The 23,928-nt window shown below is 33.0% G+C and overlaps 1 protein-coding gene across 12 annotated transcripts in view; it reads left to right on the plus strand.

Annotated features, from left to right (window-relative positions):
* GRIK2 (glutamate ionotropic receptor kainate type subunit 2) overlaps positions 1–23,928 on the plus strand; it is a 345,199-nt gene that overhangs the window by 138,016 nt on the left and 183,255 nt on the right. For all 12 annotated transcript variants that reach the window (XM_072926727.1, XM_030267647.4, XM_032747255.3 and 9 more), the window contains 2 exons: positions 3,062–3,115; positions 5,582–5,755. In XM_072926727.1, the coding sequence (XP_072782828.1) occupies positions 3,062–3,115; positions 5,582–5,755 (228 nt within the window). The remainder of the gene's footprint in view (positions 1–3,061; positions 3,116–5,581; positions 5,756–23,928) is intronic.

Raw genomic sequence — 23,928 nt, forward strand, 5'->3', positions numbered from 1 at the left:
ATTTATTTTTATTTGAGGCCTCTAGGATGAGTATTCCTAGTCAGATAGTGATATCTGAACAGTATGTTACTGATAGACTACATTAATGTCTTCCATTGAGAGGATAGAATTGATATCTTAGAGCCACATTCTCATGGAACTGCAAACCCAAGTACATTTGGGTTGATGCTGTGAAAATGTGTGCAGGTGAGATGAGTAGGTGAGATACAGCAGAATTCCAGATATTTAACTGACTCAATCTTCTCCATAGTTTTTTGATTAAGCTACGACTTCCAATACAGAGGATAGGAGGAATACCTAAACTGAAGCAGTATTCTACACTTCTAATGCATAGCTTTTAGTGACTTTAATTCAAGTTTATATTATGTTTGTGAGAAAACTGTAAGGTCTAAATTGAAAACAAAATGTATTTGAGAGTTGGAAATATGTGTCTCATTAAGAGGTACTTACAGGTATTATTGTGGGTATAATTAAAATTGCTAGTAAGCCTACATGTATAATATACTTTCTTTTCTTTATTGTTCCTTGTTTGGAAAAACTTTTATTAGTTCCTAGTAATTTTAAATATCTTCTGGTGTTTTTTTTTCTAAACATAAGCCAGCCTAGTTATTCTAGTTGTTTATATCAAATCTTCTAGTTGTTTATATCAAATCATTGAATGTACATTTAATTATTTTAAATATTTAAAATACAAACAATGCAAATGGGACATACAGGCAATATTAAGCTGAAATACTAACAATACTTCCATTGAGATACATTACTTATGCAGAACCTAGAAGTTTTTAGGTAAAAAAACCATTTTTATTTCACACTATGCAACATTGTGATAAATGTATGAATAGAGGCAAATGGGAACAAAATTAAAGCTATTGTATCTTTAATCATTTCCCAGGACTCAAGAGTGAGCATTAAGCCTCTTTACATCAAATAATGAACTGTTTCATCACAGCACACTGCTCATCCTACAGATTACAGAGGGAAGATACATAAAAAATTATGTCATGAGTGTTTAGATCTTCATACATATTCTGTAGACTTTTAGTTTTCCATTCATGTCCTATACTGCAATGCTTTAAATATACCAAAAATTTGTAGTTTTGAATCTGAATGTGAGCAATTGCTGTTGAAATTGACATAAGGGGTGTTGAGAATATATTTATTATTTAATGTTAATATTTGAAATATAGTGTCTATAAGTGATTATTGAAAAAAAATCTTTATATATCCATTTCTGAATTATCAACTGATCAGTTTTTTTTCCTGGTAATGGAGGAATGAATCTTGGGATAATGGAGGATGAATCTTGGGAGACATGATGAGGAGTTTCTGTTTGAGAGGATGACTGCAAAGATTAACAGTGAAGCTGGTGGAACACAAGTTGAAAATAAAGAAAGTAGAGTACCTTGAGAACTAGTGAAACAGCAACTACATTTTGCTGGCCAAAAAACACATAAGGAAAAAAAAATTCCCATCAATCAGACAAACATACTTAAATTAAGGCTAATCTCATTGTTATCTATGTCACCAGGCAACCAGAGAAACCATACATAATTCAAAAGATTAGGGAAGCACTGTAATAATGAGAACAGAGACATTGCAATGTTTGAAGGGGAAAAAGAAGTGAGATCTTTAGACAAGTGAGAAGGTGAAAGCAGGAACACCTGGAAAAGAGACAGCATCATTGCATAGGAGAATAAGGAACATGCGTAGGATGTTGTGTAGGGATCTTTCAGAGTATGAAGGACTTGATTAGAAGCAGTTATGATATAGGTGACTGCAAATGTGTTACACATATAGGGGAATATACTTTGGTTTTATTAAAAAAAAGATTCTTATAAAAACTCAGAATGTTTATAGCTGCAGAATTCCTAACAAAGATGCAATATTTCTTATGGGAATGTGATTTTCCTGTGTTTAGAATTTAATTGCTACTGGAACACTATACTCTAGTTCAAAGTACTGTTGTGGAATTTTAAGTACAGAAGTATAGGCATTCTTTGAAAAATAGTGTTGTTTTTTTCAAAATCAAATTTAAAATATTATAAAATCTGATTTACAGCTGATATTTGGATTAGTTTTAGATTTTTTTCTTTCAAAAAGATAATAAAGACTATTAATTTCATCATTTTATGGACAATGTCACAAGTAAAAAGGCTCCCACAATCTTCAGAGTGGTTACAATTCTTTCTAATAGAAATTCTGGTATTGTCGCAGTAGTATAATTGTGGCCTTCAGTGTCTTTAAGGAGCCCATCTGGTAGCAACTTGGCAAAGGATTCATTTGATAGTTCCTGGAAAGTAAGAAAATACTAAGACAAATTTTGTACAGAGCATGAAGATAAATGCTTTTCTGGAGAAAACTCCCTTAATGAATAAAACTGAAGACAAGTAGTTTTTATCTACAAATATTTTTTTTTTTATGCAGTTGAGAGTAAAGCTTGAACTCTTAAAACACAGTTTATCAAAAACTACTTTGTATTACATAGATAGCAAAAGTGATGAAGGTACTTGAGATTTATAAAATTATTCTATGAATATTTGTTCATTTTTATTTAAGTAGTATCTCTCTTGGTGTTCAAAATTTGACTCAAGAGAACATTTTTTCCATACTTGGAAAAATGTGCACATGTATAATGTAAGCTTGGGTCCTCCTTTCAAATGTATAGTATTGTTCATCAGAATAGAAAAAAATTCCTATTAGGTAATTCATTTTAAAGGAAGGGTTCAATAATGAATGAAAATATTGTCAACGCAAATTATGTGTTGTAACTTAATGTATCCATTAGTATGTAAAAATACAAGCCTCTTTCACATTTACTGCACTAAACAGTCTAATAATATTCTTTCTATCAGAGGATCTGGTTCATAAATTCTTTTAATAGTCAGTAATCTTCTCTAACTGCTAAGAAATGACTTGCTTGACCTAATTTTAGCATATTTCCAACCCTATAGTCTCATCTTAGTAGTGTTCTTTTGCAGTGTTTCATTTGCTATGTGAGTGTGATAAAACCGTATTATGTGGCCCCAGAAACATTAATCTTTTGTTTATTTTTTTAAAGGCTTTAGCTATGGGGATGATGACAGAATACTATCACTATATCTTTACCACACTGGTAAGTAGCTTGTGAAAACATAGTGATGACATCCAACAAAGACGTTACTTTTCTAATTATATTACTTAACAAAGTGGACAAGGTCTCTCTGGAATGGGGTGTGAGTTCAAGATGTTTTCTTTGCTGAGTTTTCTTACTTTCAGTGAAAACTCATCAGGATGGTTTAATTATTGTTCAGCAGTGTGCCCTGAAAACTGATAGACCTGAAAAAAGCATCTGACTGTTGCACTGCAGCTTTTAACTATCAAGAAGTCTTAAATGTATAATTCATAATTCATTGTTTATTTTATGCATTTTGTCCTCTTTGTCTTTTAGCTGTTTGTATGTGAAGATTAAGACATTTTAAAATTTACACATATATTCCATATTTTTAATTCAACATTTTACAAGGTAGTTCTTCTCTGTCATATGATTCATGAATAATTTGGTGTGAATCTGAGCTGTATTTTATTTAACAATTCATATGAGCTTTTTAGGCACATGAATTATTCAATATTCTTTGGTGTCCACTGTAAATGTAACTTAGAATGAATTTGATCATTCTTGGACCTATCATTTGAAATAAAAAAACATTTAAAATGTCAATGGTCTTACAAAACAAACATGTATGCCAAGACCTTTTTCCTGCTCACCACAGCCTAACTAAGAAACAGTTTAAAAGTTGATGAAAATTATTTCTTTGAGTAGTATGCTGTCCTTTGGCATTGAATTTTCATTCTTAAAGCCCTGTTTAAAAGTCAGAATTTTCTGTCATTCTTATTTACTTATTAAAACATTATATTTTCTGTGGAGACAAGAGTATTATATTGACCTGGAATTATCAAGAAATAATTTACTGTGCACAAACATATCAGTCATTTTGATTTTGCAGTGTAGTTCTGGAACCAACATCCGAATTTAGTTGGTTTTATATATTAATTGCTTCTTGACATGGTGAAAGTCCTGTCAAATAAATTTTCCAGTCACAGTGTTTACTGCAGTCTTCTGTGTAATCTCGTCTTGATTGATTCAGGATGTAATGCAGTGGCTCATTAATACACTGACCTGTAATAAATGCATAAAATTATTGTGTATATTTATCACATTCCAGTGTAAACATGAATGTGTTTGGATTAAAAAATTGCATTCAAGGTTCTGACTTCTTGCACAGTAAAAACTGAGAGAATTTTTAAAAAAGAAAGATATAACATAGCTCTAGTCGTGTCCAACATTTCTTGCAATAAAATGTTTTATTTATTTGTAAAGAGGCTGTGAGGTTATTTTAAATGGATTTTGAAACCTGCATATCTTAGATATCGTGAATGGGAAAGTAAATCATATTACTAGCTACAGAATTAAAAATAGATAGTGATTGATAACTGGTTGATAGTTTTATGGGCTTTGTGATGTTTACAATGGGTGTTATATTTGGGTTTCCTGTAGTACAATATTTAACCTTCTTCAGCTCCAGCCAGTGAATGGATTCAGGCAAATGTTACACCTAAAGTTACCTGGCAACAAAAATTGTATTAAAAATTAGATGAATTAATATCTATGAATATCTATGAATTATGGGGAACATTTCTATGTTCAATAAATTTAAATTATGTTATAGGGAAATAATAGATTATGTATAACCCTGATTACATCTTTTTTCCCTCCCTGGTGAAAACTTGATTTTAAACCTGAGTTTCCTGAAGTCTAGTACTGTTTCTACATTGCTTCTTAGGATTTGACCAAAGCACTAGGATAACCTTGAATTTAGTTTCTTAAGCTTTTGACTTTTGACTTCAAAAAAATTTGAATTTTTTTTTACTTTTTATGAATTATATTTCCCCCTGTATATATTTGAGGGCTAACTGTACACACACACATACAGATATACAGAAAACATATAAACTGGTAAAAGTTTTTCTTACAAAGATGAATTCCTAATCAAAGAACTGTCCATATTTGGAAGTATGTTGATTACAGTGAAAAAATGCTTTTGATTAAATTTAAAGCCATGTACATTTCTCCTTGTCCCTGCTCACCACCACCCCCACTCCCTGCCTACTCCCCTCCACCAATTTATCCTTCTTAGATTAACATTTTTATGTTTCACTGAAAGTGAAAGCTCAAGTAAACTCTTGTCCAGTTTATTATTTGATATTTGTTTGGCTTCTGGTAAGTTCAAGAACTAGCAATTAATATTTATATCTAGAAAATGAAAATAATATTCAAGCTTATTTTAGCCTATCTAGTAGCAGATACCTTTCTGTTATTGGACTAAAATTTCCTGAAAGTCTGGTCTTCCTCTGAGAATCAGATTACTCCCACCATAACAGCAGCCAAGTTGCATGCTCACAGGCCCCGAGACAAGCAGCACACATTTCCTGGCATAAATAGCACTGAAAAATGACCATGCTCTCATCTGGGGAGATGGTCCAACAATTGAAATAGCAATTGCAGTGTATTACTGAATTTATACAATGGTGATTTTTTTAGGACCTCTTTGCCTTGGACGTGGAACCCTATCGGTACAGTGGTGTTAATATGACTGGATTCAGAATTCTAAACACTGAAAATACCCAGGTGTCATCCATCATTGAGAAGTGGTCTATGGAGCGCTTGCAAGCACCACCGAAGCCTGATTCAGGTTTGCTGGATGGATTTATGACGGTATGAATGCCAGTATTTGATTCCTTTTTCATATGTTTGTGAAGCAAAAAAAAATTAACTAAAGTGTTTAGAGGTATGTAACCAAAGAGATATTTTAAACATGAGTCAGAGAGTAACTGTGATGTTTCTGTTAATATTTTGTGGATTGAATACATTATCAACTTTTTTTCAAAATTACATGTACTGTATTTTTTTCAAATAATAATCCCATATTCTAAATGTCAAATTCACCTAATTTCCCTAATTTGCTGGTGAAAAATTTTCCATGGGACAAAAATCAAGCTAATGAAAATTGTCTCTTTCTCTACATTTTGAGTCTTATTAATTTAAAATTAATTAATTTATAATGTGTGTTTTCTAATATTTGCATAAATCTTGCTTTTAAATATTTTATTAAGATTATGAACAGGACCTCATTACTATATGTTCTGCTTTCTCTGCTTTCTGATTCATCTGAAATGAATTAATTTGGTTGTTTATTTTCATTTTTTTTCCTTCCATTGCCACTAGTCTTTGGCTTTACTTCATTTCATGAAAATCACAACCATATTTCTGCAAACAAACTTCATTGCTAGGTTTTGGTGAGTTTCTGCTTATTAGATGGAATTCAGTATGGAATTATAATGTCAGGAAGGGATTTATTTTAAAAGACATCCTACATTAGGCCAACTTTAGTCTTCAAATTTGTTGAAAGATTTTCCACATTGACCCCTTAACAATTTGGGAAGTTGGGTTTTGTTTTGCTTTTTTTGTTTGTTTGTTTTTTGTTTTTGTTTGGATTTGTTTTTGTTGTTGTTAGGTGGTTTTTTGTTTGATTTTTTTAGGCTTTTCTTCTTCCATTTGAAAAGTAGAAAATTCTATTTATTTAAGACAGATATCTTGGAAATATATCAGGTGCTTTGCTTGTGTTAATTATTAATAATTGTGTTATTAAAATAACACAACAATCAACATTTTTTTTCTACCGCTAAGATTTAATGATCTTATAGATATTAGGTACTAAATAACAATTAATATTTTAACAAGTTAATATTTTTCTAGAAAATTACCCTTTTTATGGAAAAATAATTTTTAAATGTATTTATTGTATATAATGTCTTGAACATTATAATTTGAAACATTTTAAATTTAATTCATTTACTAATTTACTTGCCCTGCACTTTACAGATTGCATCACATGGTAGTTAAAAAGTTTTATTGTTAATTTCTCTAAATAATTTCAAACAAACAAATGAACGCCCCAAAATCTGAAGATTATTTGAAGCCTGTGTCTGGTTTAAATATAGCTGCTACTTATTACTGTAAGTCATTGTTTCATGCTTCCTTGTTTGCATTAATACTTTCAATTCCTTTTTTTTTTACCTTTTTGAATTCAAAATTTGCATCACTTCTTCTCATTCATTGTCGTTGTATATTTTATGTACTGATCAAAGATGTAACTGATCATAGACCTTTGGGTATTTACCAAAATCAGTAGTGATAGAATGGAATAATAAATATTGGAATAGAGTTCTGTGGGCCAGTTGCATGTTTTTCATCTCCTGTGGTGCTGTAAAGAAAGTGTTTTTCTCAGAAAACCTTCTGATGTAAGGCAGAACTCTATAATTGCTATTATATGACTCTGTAAGAATAATACATTACATCATTACTTTGCCTCAGGATAGAAAAGTATAAAAAAAGTTCATGAGAAACATAGTGGCTTCTCTTCTGGACCCTTAAGACCCCTCTATGCTCCAAGTTTTCACACAGACTTTGATGAATATTTTATGGTCATTATTTTTGTTGATTAAGCGTTTAAATGTGCTTTGATTATCTGGGTTTTAAATACCTGAGAGATGCAGATAGAATTTAAATTATATTTATAGGGCTAATAATCTTGGCAAGCATTATGAGATCACAGAGTTTTTTTGATCAGGACCATAGATACAGAAAATGCATCCACAGTGTGTCCATTGGATGGAGTGAAGGAAAGTCAAATCATGATGTCATTGTGCAATGTTCTTTCTCTTCTCAGAATAAAATAAGCCATTTTATTGATTTATTATCAGGGAAGTTGTAAAATCAGTTAAATGTGTAAAATTTGACTTTTATGTCACTGTTCATGTATATTTAAAGTCAAAAATGGGCTTGGAAATCAAAGGCCCTTCACACATATTGATGCTATGGAATACTCTAACGAATCTGGGCTGGGCTGGACTGGAAACATGTTTTATTTTCACTGGTTGATAATGGCTGCAGCTTAATCAGAAAAAAATTAGCAAGAAGGCTGCTTAATAGGAATGCATTTAGCTTGAACCACACAGATAAATGCCATTTAATATGGTTTAAAACACCTAAAACTTGTTCCAAATAAAAATCTTAAGTTTGTGTAAAGCATTTAGAGACCTCAGTGAAGACTAACTCTTTTCTGGTGATGTAAAAGCAGGCAGGTATGAATGGCAAAGTTTTTAACTTCTCGTGGTGTTTGTGTAAGGTACTTCTACCCTGGATTTTTTCACCATGTTGACTTTGCCCTGGTGACAGTTAGAACTATCAATGTAATTCTGACATTGCTTTTCCTTATTTATGATTCTCAGTGTTCCCGGTATTAATTGTTCTTTCAAGGTCTTTTCTGTAGGCTTGTATATCTCTCTAACTAGTATATAATTTTCCTCATAATTATTTTACCTTTTAGTATCCTAATGGAATAAAAAGTTGGTGCAAAATTTCCTGAATCCTATTGAGTTCAATTATGATAGTTTTTCCTTTTTTTCTAAGCTGTTCCTCAGCACAGCTCTGAAAAAGGTGATGGTTTAGCATACCTGAGCATTTATCAGGATTTCTTAAGTATTTCTTTGTATGGACTTTGGAAAAAAAATAAACTATTTAATCAATGATACCATATTCAATAATTCTAGTAATAAATATTTACTAATCAGTACAGCAGACAAAATAAGTGCATTCTATGATTTAGGAGAGTAACTACAGTACAATTGACTTTGTTTTTTCCATGGCTCCAGAAAATCTGTAGAAATTTTGAAAATTGCCTGCTATATTTTTTCAGACTATTCACACTTTCTTTGCACAGTCATCTTGAGATAAAAGTTGTGCTTGTGTAAATGTTTATAGAAAATGATTTCTTTTAGTCTAAACTAATTTTTAGTAATGAAAAATGAGAATATACTTTTAGTATGACACATAGAAGTCCTGTGGAAGTCTCACTGGTCTATTCTGATTAAAGACAATTTTCTATCATCATTCACATACTCATAGACCTAATTTGTGAATTTGATGGTTCTTTCATATTTCTTAATATCTGTGGACAATCAAAATGATACTTGTCCTTATAATGTAGAAATAATAATTAAAATATGTTGCTATGGAAATATATTTTATTCTTTTATCTGTCATACACTTGTGCAGATGTGTATGTGTGCATGTGGTGTAGATTACTAAGCTAATTATATAGTTATATTTATTTCTTAAATTTGTAATCTCATTTTTAAGTATTCTCAACAGTCTTTTATTTACTTTGACCATTGTTTTTGTATCATCATGCTCTTATTAACCAGGAATAAAGAAAATATAGTGCCTATAGAAATAAACCTCCCATAAAACTGGGACATGCCAGGCTGTTATTTCTTGTAATAAAATTACAGGAATTTATACAGTAACAATTTATCCAGAGGTAATAAACCATACCTTTAGAAAATATCAGAAGAAAAGAGGAGTCAAAGGTCAAACTGTTGCAATACCTTAGCTTTCTTGTTAGTGGAATTAACTGTATCTAACATTTCATTATCTATTTATCATTGTCTTGCTTCTTCTTGTTACTTGGGTGGAAAAAGCCAAAGGAAACAAAAAATTGCGTTTGTGTCCATTTTAAATCCAAATCTAGTTTTTTTTTTTCAGACTAGGAAAACTTTTAAATTAATTCTCACTCAATCCTGCAGTTCCTGACTTAATTCAGCAATACATGTAAGTGAGTTTTTAAAAATTTGACATCTTATATATTTACGAGTAAAATCCAGAGTGGCTACTCCAACAAAATGAAATGAGCAAACATCAATTCATTCGCTCATTTCCCTTTTTCTCACCACAAATTCTTACTTGTTAACAGATCAAAAAGCACTTTTAGAAAGTTAGATTGTGGACAGGGTGGGTTGTTAGCATTTGAACCTTGTGTTACCCTGGTTTTAAACAACTTCTAACTACACTGAAGCTCTTTAACCAATTGTCTAATTCTCTGATATATGATATACTCATTACTCTTATTTTCCACCAACTTTATACTGAATTTTGAAATTTGAAAATGATTGGTACTTAGCAACCACTTGAACAGAATGACTTGGCATTAATAAAACCACACTATTTTTCATCCAGATTATGATTTCCTCTGGAAAAATGATTTTAAAGTCAATAAAGCCCCCAAATATACCATAATGAAATAAATATATTTAATTAGTGTAACTTCAGCTGGTTTTTTTTTCTTAAAAGTTTAGATTTGTAGGGGTTCATCCTTATTTTAACCTGGAGTAAAAAATGAATTTTGAACTTGCCTGTTAAATGGAAAAATGTTACTTAATTATTGTGACAATGTTTTTATTAAATTCTAGGAATACTGGCATCTGTACTATATAAGTAGAAAAATATTCTGGAAAACAGAGGGGCAACATACTATTTTAAAGAAACTTCACTTTGATAAAGTCTGTACAAATATTACACATAAAGAAGAAAAACCCACAAAACCCTGAGCATAAATACATTTCCACATTTATATATGACAGCCATGATTCACACCAAGTAAAACAGAGCATAAATAAAGTGTTATGAGTTCAGAATTCTTTTACTCTTCAACTATTAATCTTAACAGTTGCCTTTGCCTCAAGTCAAAATTTAGCATGCATAATTAAGATGACCTAACAAGCCCTGCTGCTTAATTAACATTGTTTTCTTTACTAATTTCTCTTGCCTATCATCCAATTCAGCTCTCTGCTTTCTTCTTATATAGAAAAGAGTGTTATTTTTCTATTCTGACTATTAATTATATTTTTTAATGCCCATTTTAGTAGCAATATGTGGAAGGTGCAGAGAAGCACTGTGGTACTTCTTGAATGCGAGAGCCAAGGTCAATGTTTAGGTGTTTACCCCAGAAAAATAAGTTTGCAACTGATACATTTTGTGTATTGCCTGGCAGAAAGGAGCATTATTTAGTTGAGCATATTCTCTTTTCACTCTTAATTATTTTTGCCTTTTTTTTTCTTAGTTTCTCAGTAAATGAAAATGATAGTTGAAAAAAAAGCCCTGAAATTTAGGATGATATTAAATACTGTTGACAAAATCCTAGACAATTTTTGCATATGCAGAATGGATTTTTGGTTCACTTCTGTGTATGGGATTTTCACTTGCTTCAAAACAAGGGAGAAGAAATTTTATTCATAAAGTTTTGAAATTTTTAAAGCTGGTGTATAGACTTCTTCAGATAAGGAAAGTACATTCAATGGTGTTTTCTTTAAGTATGTAACTGCAAAGAAGATGCAAAGATCATGATGAGAGATTCTAATAACTCCATAAATTGTCTTTAATTGAAGGAATGTACAAATGCATTTACTCACAGAGCTGCCTAGGAAATTAATTTTGAAACTAGCCATTTTAAGGGATACAGTAAAAATCCTGAAGTTATAATTCCTTTGGTATTTGAGAATGGAAATGAAAGAGTGAATAATGTTGTATTTGTAAATGTGTAGCTATTTTTCCCTAATTAGCTCTCTATATTTGCACACCTAAAGGCTGGGGGGGATGCATTTATATAATATATTCTTTGTTTGTTCTTTTTTCCCCTGATTGCAAGAAAGCTCCAGTAAGCAACCTCTCTATGTATAAACCTTATGACTGTTTTGTAAAATCTAATTTATCTGAATGTTCTCTTTCTTTGCTTTGGGGGTATGTTAGTTTAATATTCTCTGAAGTTTTGTTGTATCCAAGGTCAAGCCAAAGAATTACTAAAAAAAAAAGGGTTAAACAATGAGGATAGATGGACAATAATGATGTATTTTTAGTTGCAATAAATCAATGTGTTTAAAAACCCTAAAATCTTGTGAGGAATTGGACCAATGCACAAAGACCATGTTAAATGGCCACCTGTAATCAGGCGAAGGAACTCATTAATCAACAGGTTTGTCTGCCGTATTTTTGGTTAAACTAGCTTGGTTAAGCTACTAATGTTGGAAAGGGTACCTTTTTTTTTAGCATTTTAAAGTTTGGAAAGATTAAAAGAGTAATGGCACTAAAACCAGGACAACTGAAGTTGAAAGAATTGTCTGAAACATAAAAATCTAAAATTTACAAAAAGGGATTCAGGTCTTTTATCATGGTATAACCAAGGTTTAACGATGTATTTCATGAAAAAAATAAACAACTCTTATTAATTGGACATAAATAATATTGAGGGCACTGATATACTGCTCTGAAAGCTAAGTGTAAATTTCCCAGATTTTTTTCTCCACTTAAAAACAAGCAAACAACAAAAACAAAAAAATCCCAAAAAACCCCAAACAAAAACCCAAGCCAAACATCCAAAATAAATTTAACCCCACCTCCTCACATCCCAGTAATTTTAATCTAGCTGTCGCTAATCCATTTTAATCAAGGTTTAGGTAAACAGCACAAGCCAAGTAAAAGCATGATTTAAAAAAAAAGCGAAGTTGCGATAAGTGTAGGTATTAAAATTTAACCAAATAGAGTTAAAATGATGCTCTTAATTACTGACGCAAGAAGTCAGGGAAACTGATTTCCAAAACTGGAAATACACTCTAATAGCATTATTATTATTATTTGTATTTAGTTCAATATATATTTTAACTGAATTTTTCTTTACATTAATTTCACAGTTTCTGACCTGTGGTCTCCAAAATTCTCATAAAGGAAGAAAAGAAACTGTGGTGTAATTCAGGGTTTTTTTTCCTGGAGCTTGTCTGCTTGTCTGACTTTATTTATCCTAGATGTCAGTATATTCAGTGACAGTACAAACTGTTGAATAGCTTGATACAAATTAGTAATTTAGTTTTCCTAATAGTAAAAGGATATTTGTGGAACTTCAATCTCTTATATGCACATGACAATATGGAAAAAACAGCTATATTTGGAATAGCTACTTAAATAATAATTTAGTAACTGGTATTACGCACTGTGATTGGACAGGAGAATTTGATGAGAAGAAGGTGCTGTTAAGGTTTTGGGGGTAAAAAGAACAAGAAAAAGAAAAATAAAAATAAATACTTGTTACAGAAATACAGTCTTGGATTCTGATTTAGAGCTTCAAAGAGGATATCTTCTTATGTAGACAGCTTTATAATTATCCCTTTAGCTAAAAGAATTTTCTGGATTTGCTGATGAGATGTGTTTAGTAACAGTGTAGCAGCAAATATGTACTTCAAAGGAAATACTAAACAATTACTCATTACTGCTTTACAAGCTAAAAATCTCCCCTAGGCACAGTTAATTTTGTGAGTTTAGGGACTATACAGGATTTCATGCTGTAAGATGTTTTAGAAATTATTTGTCAGCTATTTTGGGAATTAATTGCATTATTAAATATGTGAGTACTGTATACAGTAACTTTTAGAATTTTAAGAGACAGGATAGAACACAAACCTATGATCCTATCCCAAAGAAAAGCTATGTCCAAGTGCTGTATAGCATTTAGCAGAAATTGCAGTTTCTCTTCAATGGAAGAGTTCATTGAATTCTTGCAGATGTGGTTTGAGAATGCATGTATACATTTATAAATATATTACTATTGGTTTATATCACGCTTTCATGTTAGCAATCTGCGTGCTGCTACATCTTTATGAAGCAATAGAGGGAACTCAGTATAACAGCAAGTAGGGAAATGGCAGAGCTTGTGCAACCTGCAGGATCTCCTACGCAGCGTAGAAGTGTAGCTGAAGCATAGGTTATTTTTTGAGACAGGAATTTGAGTGCCTTTTCTCAGGAAATATGCATGTGTCTGCAGTGCATGAAATTTAGTCTGAGGACTGCAATTAAGAAACTCTAATCTGTCAAAGATTATGTTTCTAAAGAAGGGCAATGAAGCTGGTGAAGGGTCTGGAGCACAAGTTTTATGAGGAGTACATGAGGGAGCTGGAGTTGGTTAGCCTGGAGGGAAAGAGGCTCAGGGGAGACTTTTATTGCTCTCTACAACTGCCTGAAAGGAGGTTGTAGGCAGGTAGGTGTTGGTCTCTTCTGCCAAGTAACAAGCGACAGAACAAGAGGAAATGGCTTCAAGTCATCCCAGGGGAGATTTAGATTGCATATGAAGAAAACTTTCTACCCAGAAACGGTGGTCAAGCAATGGAAGAACCTGCATAGAGAAGTGGTGGAGACACTATTCCATGGATGGAGGCATTTAAAACTCTTGTAAATGTGGCACTTACGGACATGGTTTAGTGGTGGAATTGGCAGTGCTGGATTAATGATTGGATGATGTTAAAGGTCTTTTCCAACCTAAGCAGTTCCATGATACTATGAAGATATTTTTCTTAGTATATGCATTATGAAATTATTTTTAATGGTTTATGTATATACTATGTTTATTTTAAATTTTCAGGAAAAGTGAACCAAAGAAAAGATTTATTTCATTCTCTTTGCTGTTATTTTTAGAACTTGCCTTGAGGGGCAGCATAACTAGAACTGATAATCAGTGGATTTATCTGCAGAAATTAATAACTCTAAGAATCATTATGGCTACCATTGTAGGATGTGGAATGGTGAAAGAGTAGGCATGCTATGTTAAGCAGCAATGTAAATAATATAATTTGTGGAGAAATGGACCATGAATTTGGCCTTCACTGTGTGCTTATCAGCTTCACAACCACACTTCCTGTTAGGACTGGCAATGTACTGCACTTAATAGTGATGCTTAGAAGTATGTTCTGGGTAAAATCCTTGTCCTTTGGAAATCAGCATATGGATAATTTAGCTAACCTTTAGTTTGCTACATGCATTCCAGGCTCAGACAGGATAAGCAGATGAAGAGCTACCACTTTTAATTTTTTATTTAATGTTAAAGTGGAATATTAAACACTACATACTGCAACGGAGCGGGAGAGTGAAAGTCATATGCAAATATTTGTCTCTGAATATTCAGGTGGTTATTTTGGATGTGATTTGGTAGGCTGGAACAGTCTTCATTCATTATATGCTTCTGATATATTAAAACCAAGGATATGTTCTTTCTTGTTAGTGCTTGTTAATTACTGGACTAGTTGACATAGCTGGTAGAAATAAACAAGCTTCTGGGGATACCACATTTTCTGCTGAAGACCTGTAAGTAAGTGTATCTGCTTGAATTTTTGCCTTTTTATTTTTTCCCCAAATTCCAGATATTTATAGATTTATCTCTGATAAGAGCTATTACTTCCCCTAATTTTTGCTTGTCTCAAGTCACAGAACACTTTCGGCTTTTAAGGGGCTTCATATAGTATATATTGACTTTATGGGGACTTTATTATAAAGACCAGATATGTAGTTAATTCTTAAATTAATTTTACTAAGGGATAACATTATTTCCTGTCCAGAACATCATAGACTCCATTTTCGAGCTTTAGAGATTTACAGGATATTTTGCTTGGCCTCCACCCTTGCGACCCTTCAGAAGATCAAAGGTCTCCTAAAAGTCCAAATTCATGTCTGCCCACCTTTGGTGAATGTTTCGTCTCTTAATATTTCAAATTATGCTATATACTTGACATAGTCAAGCCTTAATAGAATTGTAGCAGCAAATATACTTTCCACTTAAGGGGTCTAGAGGGAATACACTGCCACAAGCACACATACAGACCTGTTAAACAGTGCCTAGGAAAATTCATGCATCCACCCAAATCTCCATGAGAATACCTTTATGTCAGGCTGGAAACAAAATTAACATGCTTTAATTTATATACTTTCTCTGTGAACATGAGGCCTCTACTCTCCCAAGTTGCATTCAGCTTAAGAGATAGGTGAGAAACATGTACTGGATGCACTAAAGAGAATTAAGTGTCATGATGTGAAACAGAGATTTCAGATTTAATACTCCCACTTCCTAAGCCTGAGTGTATATATAGTATTTTAATAATGCTGTAACCTAAATTAGATGATGAAAATTTCTGTAATGTCCTGGAAATAAATACTAAAATTTCAGGATTTCCTTATTTTGATCCTGTAGTATAATTTGCTCAAGCCTTGTCATGAAATGCTACTGGGAAAGCATTATTTTGTAACATATATTTTGTACATGAGGCTTTTATATATATTGCTTATAAAAACAAAATCTTATTTTATCTGTTTGTCATGGATGTGTTAACTATTCTGTCTGTTTATTGAGCTGTTGATTGGGGCCTCAGTTCAACAAAATGTTCACCGTGGTTTTTTGCTGAAAAAGCAATGTAAAGCTTGTCAAGTAGCTCTGCTGAAGTCAAGTGGACTACTTTGACACTTAACGTGAAGTATATAATTTGTTTAAATAGGACTTCAAAGGTCACTCATAAAAAATGTTTTATGTAAGTTACTTTGTTGCACGTCTTCACTTTTGTATTTTATGGAAAGAATGAGAGAGAATTTTAAGGTATTTCTGATAACAAGGGACAATTTTTTCAGTGTTTTCATGATACCAGACATAGTTCAGAAAACACCATTTTTCAAATTATGGATTCCTGATAACATGATTGTTCTCAGTGTTGTCTGAATAAAAGAAACAGCATGAGACTTTAAATAGCTTTAGACTATTTTGGATTTCTTCACCTTATATTTGCTAAAAATTCAGGATGATTATTCTGATGCAATTCCAAAGTTTGAGTAAGATTGTGGGTAGAATCCAAATAAAAATAACTCTGTATTTAAAGGAATAATCGTCTCTCCAAGATTACTGAAAATAAGCATTTTTTTTTCACTTGTAAAAATTCAAATGATAATTTTAAAAACCAAAAAAACTCTTTATTACAGTGCTCATTATTTCTGTTATAATCCTTTGGGTCCTTCACACAGTGGGATTCATCTTACCATGAGTGCAGGAACTAGGTCTTCCTGAGTGGAGAGTTTTGCAGTAGTGTGCATCTAGAATCGAAGTCAGGGAACATCAACTTTGTAGCTGGAGGACTGCTGCCTAGTTATTATGTGAAGTTGATAGACTAATTTAGAAGGTGATATCCACAATATTTCCTGATCTATTCAAAACTTGCTGAGAAAATTGTAAACCTACAGACTTCTTTTAGCTGATGATGAATTTTGTAGAGTCACAGAACAGCCCAGGTTTGAAGGGACCTTGAAATATCTTGTCTAACTTTTTGTGGGAAAAGGAGCTAAGATGCACTCTGTCCAATTGTGTCTTGAAAATCTTCAGTGGTGAAAACTTCATAATATCCCTGGGGAGGTTGTTCCTGTGATTGTTCTTGCTGTAAACTAATTCTTTCTCAAGATGAAACCTCTTCCAGTGTATCTTCTACCCATTGACCTTTGTCCTCCTCATGTGGGTCTTTACCAGGAAAGAGTCTCTGTCCTCTTTGTAGCTGCCCCTTTAGTACTGAAACACTGCTATAAGGTCCCTTCTAAGCCTTCCCTTCTCCAAAGAGAAGAGACCTTCAGTGTCCTCAGTCTTTCCTCAGAGCACAGGTTTCCAGTCCTCTGATTGTGGTGACCCTTTGGACTCTATCCAGTGTGCTTGAGTCTTTTTTAAATTTTGAATTATGGGGATCATAACTGGGCAGAGTGCTTCAGATGCAGCCTGCCAGATGTTGAGTAGAGAGGGGTGATCACATGTCTATCTCTGTTAGTAATGATCCTGTAAATGGAGCTCAGGATCCAGGATCTTCTGCTACTGCAACATCTTGTGTCTGGCTCATCTTCAGCCACTTGTCCACAAGGACCTCCAAGTCTCTTTCAGCTAGGCTGCTCCCCATTAATGAAGATTCTAACCAGTACTGACTTTGATTATGTCATCTTTGCACTATTTCTTAAATTGCGTGGTAAATTGAGTTGGGTAAATTTGTTTTCAACACCTAGTTTAATAGAGAAACTTAAACACTGACATACCACTTTCTATTCAAAGACCATTGTTCACGTAAGGACCTCAGCCTAAGGTTTGTTGTATGATCACAAATTGCAAAACTAAAACAGTATTCATGGAGGGAGACATTTCTGTCTTGGGTGAAAGATTTATAGCCACATCTGGAAGCAATTAGAAAGGCTTAATTTTTTTTTTTTTTTGGGCACCGTTAGCTCGTCATATCATTGTCCAAAGCAAAGATGTGCTTAATGATTTTGATTAGCCTAGATTTGCCAGTTTTGAAATTAACTAGGAAAATAATCACACTAACTTATTTTTTAAAATTGAATATTCTTCTTTTAATGTTTGTACAAGTAGGGTTCTCTACCTTAATTTGCTGGGTTTTCTTGGTGCAATATTCTAGATGAAAAATGAAATTTAACTTAGTTTGCATCAGAGAGTGTTGTCACTGTGTTTTTTTAAATCAATGAATATGCTTAGATTTTTTTGACTTTACTGTTCCACATTTGGCCTATTCATTTACTAAATACGTGTCTTAAATAAAGATCATTTAGAGACAGACACCAGACAGATAGCAATGTTAGAATATTGTTTTGAAACAATTTAAATGTGAAGATCTTAAAAGACCTTCTCTTTAGATGAAAAGTAAATCATAAGGGCTCAAGTGCAGCTGTGTCATATAAAGCAAACTCTCATATAATTTATTTATAAATTGGAAAATTAGGGGCTTTACAGGTAGCTTTGTGAAGCTGAAAATAAAACTCAAGAAAAAATACTTTATTTAGATAGAAAAAAATTTTATTGCCATTTATAAGGCAATTTTTAATGTAATGTAGAAAGAAATAAATTATGAATACAGTTCAAAGAAAGAGGAAAAAATTAGAACATTTTTTTCTACACCCACATAAAGTTGTGCATGCGTTCATTTAACAAAATCATCTGTGTTAGGTTAAAAATAGAATTATTTGTTAATTATATAGAAGTTACCCTAAACTTGACAAAATCAGATTATCATTTTGGGTTCCTTCCTGAAAATAAAAGCTCAACAGAACTCAGATGGGATACACTTGGAAATATACAACTTCAAAGTGTGAAATGACTGAAGTTTAGTTTGGACATTAAAAAAATCAGGAAAAACCTATTGGTAGAAAATCAGTTATATATATATATATATATATATATTTGTGTGTGTGTGTCACTGGAACACTGAAACAGGCTTCCAAGGGAAGTGGTTGAGTCACCATACCTGGAGGTATTTAAAAATGTAAATGTGGTGTTAAGGGACATACTTTAGAGCTGGACTTGGCAGCACTACATTAATGGCTGGATTTGTTGGTGTTAAAGATCTTTTCTGAGTTAAATGGTTATATGTTCTACACTGAGTTGATTCAATGCTGTTGGATAGAGAATCTGAATGTCAGGGACTTGTACTGATCAAGGGAGTAAATCAAGTAAGATCAAGGGAGAAAATCCATCAGCAGAGCAGTGGGAGATAAAGCACCATCAGGAGAAACTCTTTACTATCTGAGCACTAGGTATCATATTTGTTAGAGAAAAATATTGAAGGTCTTTTTCTGGGAATATAAATTAACAGTAAGCAAGACTGCCAGAACAGAGGGACTGGAGCATTTGTGTAATGAGGAGAGGTTGAGGGAACAAGTCTAGGGAAAGGAAGGCCTCTTAAGGACCTAACAGCATCTCTCTAAGATCTGTGGGGAGATTATCAAGAAGACACAGACATTTCCAGCAGTGCATGGCAGAAGCATGAAAGCAAAGGCATAAACTGAGAGAGATTTTGACTGGATTTAAGGAAAAATGTTTTCACTGTAAGAAAAGTAAAGAATTGGAAAGGATTGCTCAAAGAGGTTGTAGTCTCCATCCATGCAGGTTTTCAAAACCTGATAAAGCTCTGAATAAGGTGTCTATTCCTAGAAAGGTCACTGAAAACAATGTAAAAGGTGAAAGATGTCGGACTAGGGAAGTCCTGTGGTCTCTTCATCTCAAATTGCCTTATGATATTTATTTATACTCAAGAACTGTGGCTGTCCTCTGAGAAGTCAATCTCCATTATATCTGAAGAGCACTGTTAGATCTGAGGGAGCCTCTTCATAAAGAACAGCAGTTAAGAGTAATGAAATTGAAAACTATCCTCATATTCATGATGAATTGTAGCTTGATCACACAGATACAATATAGTTTGTAAACCAGAGTACCAGTGCTTAATTTTCTTCTAGAAATTAGAAGAATTCCTTCTATTTTGGGGGAAGTATTTGCATTGCTTCCTGCAGGTTTTATTAATTTTAATCTTAAGGGACATGTAAATTTTTCTAATTCTAAGAAAACCTCATCTAATATAGTGTGGTCTCAAATACAATTTTTAAGTTTACACAATATCACAGGGGGTGTGTTAGAATATATCAGTCAAGATACTATCATACAAGATACTGTAATGCTTGTACCTAAATACTCAGTGAACACATTCAGTAGAAGAAACAATACAACGATAGTTTTATCTCTCCTAGAAGCCCCTAAAACAGGCTTTTGAAAGATGTTTATAAGACATGTTGGTGAGCTTTTTAAGAAAGTCAAAATTGGTGATCATTACGGCTATCAATTCACACAGACATGATTATGTCTCAAACAAATAAACTTTAAAAGAGCTGAGAATTGAAAAGGGTCCAAGCATTTAAAATAATGAGCACACCATTGAAAGAAACAATGAGAAACCTAATAATTCCAGGTTTTGGTCAGAACATGACTGGTTTGCTGTGTTTTAGCATAAGGAATCATGAATTCAACTTGTCTGTGCTGCACAGACACAGGTCAATGTGCCTGTCTCGTTTTTGCAGGTGTTGAATTGGCAATCTTCCAGAAAGCTTGGTGGCAAATCATGAAGAACCACTCCAGGGATGACTAGTGGTCTGCTAAGTTTTCCAGCAATGACTTGGCATATTCAGACATATTGTTTCAAGGTGACAGCCATGTCTTAGGCTTCATTTATTTCTGTTTGCAGATAAACTGCCCAGAGAGCAAGTTTAATATCCTTTGCCTGTGCTTCAGAGTGAACTGTACATACATATCTCCTAATGAAAAAGATGTCTAAACAGTATTTGTGGAATTTGCCTCTCCTAACTTAATCCATGTAAAATTCAAATGTCTAATAATTGCTTATATTTCCTTTTCAGTCAGTACAGGAAGAATAGAGAAATTTATCCTAAAACAACAGCATAGACTATATTGCTAAAGAGGAGTCTATTGGGAGCATAGATGATTGACTGGCCATCTTAAATGGCTGAACTTAGAAAAAAAATATTCCTTTCTGATGTATGTGAGTTTTGCACATACAGATCCCTCCACAGTTTTTTTTTTTTTTTTTTGTTCTTTGACATGTGAAATTGTGTTTACAGTTCTAATCTGCCTTGCCTGCAGCTGTAAGGAAATTATTTAATATGGACTATATTACCTTGGTGCCCTATCTTGAATCAGTTATTACATGCATACCAAGGTGGTGATGTATTTTGATAAAATAACTAAAAATGCAGTAAGAATACAATATAATCTGTAAGTAAATAGCATTACTTGTTTTGTGCCTCAAGCACAAGAACATTGCTGCTTTTAAGGCTGATCACAGAATGTCAGTTTTCTGTGATCTGTGACAACCTATCCAAGAGTGTGTTTTCATTGTTGTGAAGTCTTGCAGATTTTACCTCCCTGAAGGAACTTCTTAACAATTCATCTGTTTGGTTAGGACTTAGGTAGCAAAGTTAATAACCAGATTGTTATAGATACAAATCAATCCAGCCGAATTAAAAAATAAAAATTGATTTTATTTATCAATTGATATCTATCTGTGCCATCCACAAAGAAAAGGGTAGTGCCAAGCTTGGGAATGGGGCTGGGTGAAACACGGGTCTGACTGCTACAAGAACTAAGTCACTCTGCAGTACTTTCTTCCTGATGACATTTAGTGAAGCTGTCACTCCTTACCTCTGATCAACTGAGCATATTTTGCAGAGACTTGATGAAATGATCACCATGTTGCACCCTGTAAACCTGAACACTTTAGTTCTTAATAGAGGTGGAAAGACAGAGGAAGCAGGTTTGAATTCTTAAAATAGGTATAGCAGTCCTGTATGTCAGAAAAGTAGACAAACCTCCAGCACTTTGGGGTTGATAGGTCCCTAACTGTATAGAGTACTAAAAATATTTATGAAATTCCTTAGCATTTTCAGATTAGACAGGGGTTGTTCTGCAGAAGCTAGGAAATTGGATCTTCATGAGTCAATTTATTGTGATGCTAGTCTTTCAATATATATTTTTATTGTCTGGACAACAAAAGAATGCAAGCTTTGTTTGTTTCTTTCTTTTTACCAAACAAACACACAACAAACACAAAGCAAATAAAACCAAAAACAACAAAAGGAAAAAAACACATATATATTCTAGCACTAGTCTATTAACTTCATATGACCTGGAGGTCTCTAGCTAGCAAGATAATATTATTTACCCACATCTATTTGTGATTTAGTGCATTCAGGTAGTGCCCTGTGGGAAGGCAAGCAAGGGGAGAATTTTTTTTTTCTGAGTAAGTGTGAGCCATTAAGTAGTTCAAGATTAGATATGAGACCTTCAACAGCCAGTAATGGAACAGCATTAAGTCTTGAGTTCACTTGGTAGTTGAATGTACTAATGGAGGCACCATACTGGGAAAACATACATTTTCTTTGGAATTTCTTATGAAGAGGTGATTGCACATTATGATATGAATAGATGTGCTAGATGCATAGGCGTTTTCTGACAGAAAATTAAGGCCCCTCTACCAGACAATGGCTCACTGGAGGAACGTATTAGTGGTGAAGTAAAAATTGAAAACAGATCCTTTCCTATTTAATAGTCCATTGGCTTTCCTCCTAGAGCTCTTGTCCCCAGCCTTACTACTGCGGTCTTTACTTTCATTCCCTAGTCAAGCTCATGCTGTTTTAATCTGACTTGGGAAGATTATTGTACAATTGCATTATACATGCAATTTGTTATTCAGTTTGGTCATCCGTAAATCCTGCCTTGTTTTCTGTATAAGTTTCAGTATATTCTGGTATCCATTTGTGTCTCCAAACTCCCTGGATAGTTCTATGATGTGACTCTACAAGAAGGGCATTCATAATTTTTTTTTTTTTTGTGATTGATTATTGAGCTTTTAGAAGGATAAACACATTAATGTTTCTTCTGAAACTACATAAAATTATTACTGTTTATGGTATAAGGTGAGCTGATACACTGTTTTCAGAAATGAAAAATAAAATCTGATTAAGGTGTTCTTTTCTTTGTAGTGCTAACTTTCTTACTCTTCTGCTGATATTTCTGACCAGAAGAGTAATTTTCTTTTTTTTCTCTTAACTACAATAGCAAAATTTCTCCTTTCTTAGAAAGCCCTATTCTGAAAAAAAAAAAAAATCATTCTCTCAGTCCATAAAAGATGCTTGGAGTAAAAGGCATAAATAATGTCCATGTATTAAATAATACAGAAAAGTAGATGTTGTCCAGTGTGAGTGGAATAGTTATTCTCTGTCTATTGTGCATGCTAAACTTTCTGCCCTAGTTTCTTTATAAAACCTACCCATGAATCACTAACTGATATTTTATTGTAAAATCAGATTTGCCCTGGTTTCCTATATAGGAAGAACTCTGATTAAGACTCTGTAGTTTTCAGTAGTATGTATAATAAGAAGTGGATTGTACCTAGAGTAACATAATAAGTAGATAAGAGGACTTTAGTAAACATAAATCTATAGAATCATCAAATAGTTTGTATTGGCAGGGACCTTCAAGGTTCATTTAGTCCAACCCTCCTGCCACAGGCAGAGACATCTTTCACTAGAGTGGGTTGCTCAAAGCACCATCTACCTTGCCCTTGAACACTTCCAATGATGGGGTATCCAGAGCACCCCTAGGCAACAATTCCAGTGTCTAAAAGACTTCATTGTAAAGAAATTCTTCCTTATATCCAGTCTAAATAAATGTCTTAAAAATTGTTGTGAGGAACCTCATTTCTAAACATATACAGGTATTCTAAATTCTAAAGTCCAATCAAATTGTGTTATATATGTATATAATGGGTCATACTTAAAGATTTGAATGGAAACAATTATAAAGC

The sequence above is a fragment of the Taeniopygia guttata genome, chromosome 3, assembly GCF_048771995.1.
Source record: "Taeniopygia guttata chromosome 3, bTaeGut7.mat, whole genome shotgun sequence".
Classification (NCBI taxonomy): Eukaryota; Metazoa; Chordata; class Aves; order Passeriformes; family Estrildidae; genus Taeniopygia; species Taeniopygia guttata.